The 7,234-nt window shown below is 31.5% G+C and overlaps 1 protein-coding gene across 1 annotated transcript; it reads left to right on the top strand.

Annotated features, from left to right (window-relative positions):
• The first annotated feature begins 1,024 nt into the window (after positions 1–1,024).
• LOC143200287 (cathepsin B) lies at positions 1,025–7,234 on the top strand. Its single transcript, XM_076410712.1, has 4 exons — positions 1,025–1,376; positions 1,434–1,631; positions 6,424–6,667; positions 6,977–7,234. The coding sequence occupies exons 1-4, from the start codon at positions 1,044–1,046 to the stop codon at positions 7,189–7,191; spliced, it is 990 nt and encodes a 329-aa protein (XP_076266827.1). The 5' UTR covers positions 1,025–1,043; the 3' UTR covers positions 7,192–7,234.

Below are 7,234 nucleotides of genomic sequence, written 5' to 3'. Positions count from 1 at the left end.
ATAATAATAATAATAATAATAATAATAATAATAATAATAATAATAATAATAATAATAATAATAATAATAATAATAATAATAATAATAATAATAATAATAATAATAATAATAATAATAATAATAATAATAATAATATAATAATAATAATAATAATAATAATAATAATAATAATAATAATAATAATATAATAATAATAATAATAATAATAATAATAATAATAATAATAATAATAATAATAATAATAATAATAATATAATAATAATAATAATAATAATAATAATAATAATAATAATAATAATAATAATAATAATAATAATAATAATAATAATAATAATAATAATAATAATAATAATAATAATAATAATAATAATAATAATAATAATAATAATAATAATAATAATAATAATAATAATAATAATAATAATAATAATAATAATAATAATAATAATAATAATAATAATAATAATAATAATAATAATAATAATAATAATAATAATAATAATAATAATAATAATAATAATAATAATAATAATAATAATAATAATAATAATAATAATAATAATAATAATAATAATAATAATAATAATAATAATAATAATAATAATAATAATAATAATAATAATAATAATAATAATAATAATAATAATAATAATAATAATAATAATAATAATAATAATAATAATAATAATAATAATAATAATAATAATAATAATAATAATAATAAATAATAATAATAATAATAATAATAATAATAATAATTTTTCGATTATTTTCTCAAATATAATATTTTATTAAACTCGTTTAATTGATTAGATATAGCAAATTAGACGTAAAACAATAACAAAAAACGCACTTGTACACTCATATCTAATAGTCCTGTCTCGATGATCTTTTCTTTCACAAAAAAATCCAGATTGATTGGCGATTACTTATTATTTTTTCCACTTGAGAGATAAGATCCTCGATCAGAATAGTCGTCACATCCTTTGTCAAATCTTTATAAATAGTGATCCCGCCGCATGTTAATCAGTTATATAGTCAACATGAAGGCCTTCACCGTCGTCTGCCTCCTGGCTGTAGTCTCTGCCTCCTTGGCTGGTAGACAGCTCCATCCTCTCTCAGACGAGTTCATCGCCGAGATCAACAGCAAACAATCCACCTGGAAAGCCGGACGAAACTTCGACATCAGCGAATACGGACTCTTCAAGAAACTCGCCTCCGGATCCAAAGGTATCAAGAACCGTGACAGCTTGGTCACCAGATTACATGATGAAGATGTCGAAATTCCCGAATCGTTCGACTCAAGAGAAGCCTGGCCAGAATGCGCGGACATCATTGGATTGATACGTGACCAGTCCAGATGCGGTGCCTGTTGGGTATGTCTATATTTTTCTTAATTTTTTAAGATTCCGATGTTGATTTCTTGGTTTCAGGCATTCGCAGCTGCCGAGGCGATGTCTGACCGTATCTGCATCCACTCCAATGGCGAAAGAAAGATTCTGGTCTCGTCCCAAGACGTCCTGACCTGCACCGAGGATTGCGGATGCGACGGTGGATACCTGGACATCCCCTGGAGCACTTGGTACAGTAATGGATACGTCACTGGTGGTCTGTACAATAACACTGATCAGGTAATTCCCAAGTACAGTTTCTCTTTAGCATCTGACCGATGTGATTTCTATCCCCTTTTTCTTCATCTTTCTATCATGCCTGGATATTTACCACTATTATCATGCTACAGTAGTACTGTTTAATTACTATTCATTACCAGAGGGTTGTTTAATCTTTTATTGGTAAATCTGGTAGAGGTAGATCAGAGCTCGTTTATTTTTATTCGACATTATTAGATCCCCTTATATTATATTTATTCTATTTTGATTCTTATGCACTCCTAATAGTTCCTTATCATCTGCCAAATTTTCTCCAGCTCAAGTACCTCGCTTGTACAAAGCAGATAGAAGATAGAGTTCAGTACCCAATCCTGGGCACTCCTGCAATTATTTCCTTTGATTCGGAATATTCTTCATCTTGTTTAATTCTAAGTGGTATGTAAGAAACATTGAATGTAAATATGTCTCTATCTGGCATTGCTTGGTTATTTCGGAATCATTTTTGTAGTAGTTTCGGATTTAAGTTATCACTATTAATATGGTGTAATACTCTATTCTCGGTTGAGATATACTTTAGACAAAAGTTCATCGAAGCTCTATTTTTTGTTTATGATACTACTACCACTGTTACTTCTTAAAAGAGGCTTTATATGGTAGTATGCATTTGAGCCTACGCACTACAATGTCATCGCGCACATTTAATAGTTTGGCGAGTGAATTGGGATGCACTACCAGTCTTTCAGAGTACTTTGCAATAATGCTTTGAATCAAACTCGTTATCGGCTTCAAGAAGATATCGCAGTGGATTAGTTTGTCGGAGACGTAATATGAAGTATCCACGATGGTTTTCAACGTTTATACTGGTATATCTGAAGGATAGATATGTTAGATTTGCTAGTAATATTCCACAGTTCAATACCATATGTCCAAATGAGCCAAAATATTGATTTATACAGCAAAATTTTATTACCTAAGGATATTTACTATTTGTCACTATAACAGGTCAATTGAAAAGTCCCCGGCCTACCATAGCAAAACACATTTTTTTGACAAACTTAGTCATTTTTATTCAACACAATTCCCTTGAATGGTGATACACTGATTATAGCGACTCTCCATCCTTTCGATACCAAATTTGTAATACGATGTGTCCTTTGCTTCTTCTTCGTCGACGTCTTCATTCGACGAAAATTTCTTCCCAGCGAGCATTCTCTTGAGATCTGAGAACAGGTATTTCCCTATTCTTGCTGGGGGGCCAGATCTGGAAAATTCGCTGGATGGGAAATCATTGAGGGAGATCATAATTATTCATTTTTATTGGAGGACAAGTCCTTCTTGAAAGGGTTAATGTCATATTGGTAGATTTTGTTTCATTTGCTTTGTTACGCCATGTTTTCAACCACAATTCGACTTTGTTTAGATGAATTTGGAATTTGGATAAAAGATCATTAGCCTTATTTATGTAAACGCCATAATATTACAGTAATAATACACAATAAACCGTAAATATGTTTAATTGCCTTAGAGAGCCACTAACCCTCTTAGAGCCATTAACATTATAGTTAGACAAAATATTGTACGAAGTTTTTTATTAAATCGTGATAACTTAATTAACGATATTGAGCCAGATATCTAGTTAATAAATTGCTAAATCGTAAAATAAATTTTCGTAGAAATGCAGCTAGAAAACAATAAAAGTATCTATATTAGTATATTTATTAGTATCAAGTGCTTAAATTTTGCTGAATAATATTTGAATACGTTGATATTTGATAACGATTTTGTCGATTCATGTGATTTGTTTTTATCATTTCGGTAACAACAACACTTTACAACATTAATGAACATTCATATTAAGAATACAAATATACGAAATATGTATTCATATTTTCGTAGATCTGGGGAAATTGCTTAAGAATTCTGTTATTTATACTGTGAATAAGAACATTTTTCTTTTAATTGAAAATTCAATACCATTCATAACGTACACCTAAGAGTTTTACTGAAGTAACACATAGCGGCCATTGAACTACAAATAACCTAGATAAAATTACGGCTATAAATCACATATCTCTAATCGTATTTTAATGTAAATAGATATGGCTCGATGAATGGAGGTAAAACGAAATGAAACAGTGGTGTTTACATTATGTGACCCTTATTTATTGAAGTATTATAAAAATGTGGAAAATACAAAATAGATAAAACGGATGGCAGCGGTGTTACCTGGAGATGAGGCTTGGGCAGTCGATGGTGGCACGTCTAAATCAAACGATGGTTGGTTACTGAATGATCGAAATACCCTTCAATAACATCCGAGATAAACGTCTCGGGGTTGCCAGCTATTCGTTATCGGGTTCTAGTTGGCGCTGCTGGCACCCCGCCCGTGTTCAACATCTGGGATTTTATTTCTGGGTACTTTGTTGACCGTTATTCCACGATGTAAAATTCGACATGACTCAAGGTCGCTACAATACTCCCCTGCCAGAATTTTTCATACAAATATTTTAAACAACAAAAAAAATAAACATGAAAAGAGTTTTAAACATTTGGATATGTTAGATCAAAACGGTTATGGTTGGTGCGGTTGCGATCCTTTTCGGTCCTACAGATACCATTGCTTCATCGTCGCTTTGGCACTTGAATGTGGTCTATCGACGACGTTGAAAACAAGCTATTTTTCGGACAGGGCTCCCGTAATTGCTGCTGAGGGAGGTGCGCTTGTTCGACGACGTGGTAACTAATTTTCTTTAATGACGAGACGTTGGCAATTCTGGTACCTCGGCGAAGACATGACATATCTACGGTGACTGCAATCGGTACCTAGCTTCTGGAGCTACTCTGTGACTAATCCGTAGTCACATACGTTACGGTAATTGAGAAAAAACAAATAACGACGGTATCCGACCGAAGGTGCCCAAAGCCTTTCCAATCAAAATGTTTGCCAATATGACGGAGACGGCAAGCGAAGGAAGACATTATGATTTAAACATTGCGCCTAAAGAAATGTTTAGTCGAGACCCTGATTGTTAAATAGTGATGTAAAAATCTCTAGTAGTTCAAAAGATTGTGAAAGAAATAAAATTTGGACAAAACATTTTTTAAAAAATTAAATGGAAATAATGAAATGCAATTTAAGGTTCATTGTTCCAGCACTAAAATAAAATTTAATGGGGAACAAGTGTTTGAATGAATGTAATGTTGAAGGGTGTTATCTAGAGAAACGCGAACGAGAATCAAATTTGAAGTTCCCACATATTTTGCATCTAAAATAATCAGATATTTGTTTATAATGTTATTGCTGAGCTGATATGATGGAAAATTGAAAGTCGTTCAGTGCAAAAGCCATAAGTTTGAATTTTAAGCATACAAGAGCTCGTGGAATTATTGTAAACACGGGTTACGGGTTTGATTCCCGGTGGGTACAATAACTTTTTGTTGTTTAGTTAAAACATTTGTCAAATCACCTTGGTTAGGTATCGAACCCCGAGACCTTAAGCGCTCCTTATTTTCAATCATTATTTCTTTATTCCTATTTTTTCTTATACGAGCTGCACCTTTTCATGGCCTACACATTGTAATATTAAATAAAATAACTGGGTAATTTACTGAATAAAAATATAATACTAACAAGAGAAAAATTAAATATTTTTAACAAAAAAATTGAACGAACTTAAAAAAATTGGTAAGGAGCTCATTAAATATTAAAAATAGTCAAACTTAGATATTTAACATAAAAACATACTTTAATATAAAATATGTACATAATAGTCGTTATAATAATTATAGAAAACTAATTTTTTATATAGATCACAAAATTATATTATTATTTTGATAATAATCAATAAATAATAATTTAATAATATTTTGGTGATAGTTAAAATAATATTGTAAATAAATAAATAGGTTTAGGTAGGTATTAAGCTAAATTATGTGTACATAGTAGAATATAAAATATGTGTAGTAGATAGGATAAATAAGGTTTTTGTTTATTTCTATATAGTTTTTACAGCGATTATTATGTACATATTTTATATTAAAACGTTTTTTTTGTGTTAAAAATCTAAGTTTGATAAGTTTTTAATTTTTAATAAGCTCCTTAATTATTTTTTGAAATCGGTTCAATTTTTTTGTTAAAAATATCGTTTGGTATATGAGCAATTTGATTTTAGATAAATTCAATGTGCACTGGTTTATTCTCGTTAATTTTTATTTTCCATGTCCACTAATTTATATAATTACTTGCGTGGTGCAGTTTTCTGGCTGCTTCTTCTCGATGGTCTCCTATAGCAAGTAATGCAGCGCCATCAGCAAATGTAGCAATTTGTATGTAGACAACCCACTTTGTATGTAGACGGGTTTTCTTGGATAAATTTAATGTATTATTGTTCGTTTTGTAAGCGATATTATTCACAGTACCCACACTAATATTTAGCAACCCGTTATAAAAATTATCAATAAAATTGTAAGGACTTATTTAATATCATCAATAATTACCTCTCTAACGGAAATTATAGGCAAAAAGGGGCCTCCATTATCTCGTTCCTTTTCAAAATATTTTATTGGAGCCGCAATCAATTTGTGACCCTGACTATCTATTGTTTTGCTATAACTTTGCTTTTGTTTTGATTGCAAAATGCTATAATTCACGAACTAATGATCCGACAGCTGTCAAATTTATACACGCATCTTTTGAGGGTTAGGGCTAACGAAAAAACATATGGATTTAATTCTAGTAACGCCATCTGAGTCCGGCTGGGGACTTTTTAATTGACCTGTTAGTGTTTTAACTAACATAAAATGTTATTTTCAGGGATGCAAATCTTATTTCTTGCCAAACTGCGAGGACCATCCCAACAGATGCACAAACTACGTCGACACACCCGAATGCCTCCGACAATGCGACGACACCTCTCTGAACTACGAAGCGCAAAAGACCTACGGCCAAGTGCCATCCGCTTTCTGGAATGAGAAACAAATCAAACTGGAAATTTTGAAATACGGACCTGTAGAGACCGGTTTCACCGTCTACGAAGATTTTGCTTCCTACAAATCAGGTACGAGACATGAGTTTGATTTATTTTATGCCTATGTGAGAATTGAAGGAAGGGCACGTGGTGGTATGATGGACACTAACGAGATTATTTATGATTTATTCGAGTAATTGACAATTTAGAGTTGCAAACACAGCTCAGTATCGTCGATATCGTCCATTCACCACACACGTGAATTTAGGCCCCACATGGATTAGTTCAATAATCGTAAATCTACATGGTATAGTGTTATTGATTCTTACTCAATTGAAATACTGCTAAAATAAATGAAAAATATGCCTATAATGCTTTAACGGATTTTCTACTTCTTAGGTATTTACCAACACGTCAGCGGAGCTGCAGAAGGTGGCCACGCGGTGAAGATCATCGGATGGGGTGTTGAGAATGGCGTGAAATACTGGACCATCGCCAATTCCTGGAACGAGCGATGGGGAGAGGACGGTTTCTTCAGAATCCTACGTGGAGTGAACGAATGTGGCATCGAAGATGAAGTTGTCAGTGGTTTACCTGACTTCAGCAAATTTTGAGCAATATTTTATGTGAATCAATAAAGTGTTTTTAATTTGTGAA

This window comes from Rhynchophorus ferrugineus, unplaced genomic scaffold (assembly GCF_030347505.1).
Source record: "Rhynchophorus ferrugineus isolate W39M unplaced genomic scaffold, kcgeb_rfMv2 rfM7, whole genome shotgun sequence".
Classification (NCBI taxonomy): domain Eukaryota; kingdom Metazoa; phylum Arthropoda; class Insecta; order Coleoptera; family Curculionidae; genus Rhynchophorus; species Rhynchophorus ferrugineus.
This window is presented reverse-complemented; position numbering and strand designations above follow the sequence as displayed.

Bases quoted from the DNA above. Each gene is read 5' to 3' on its own strand.
- LOC143200287 (XM_076410712.1), top strand. From the start codon at position 1,044: ATGAAGGCCTTCACCGTCGTCTGCCTCCTGGCTGTAGTCTCTGCCTCC. The intron at 1,377-1,433 runs GTATGTCTATAT...TCTTGGTTTCAG, and splicing joins CCAGATGCGGTGCCTGTTGG to GCATTCGCAGCTGCCGAGGC. The intron at 6,668-6,976 runs GTACGAGACATG...TCTACTTCTTAG, and splicing joins TTTTGCTTCCTACAAATCAG to GTATTTACCAACACGTCAGC.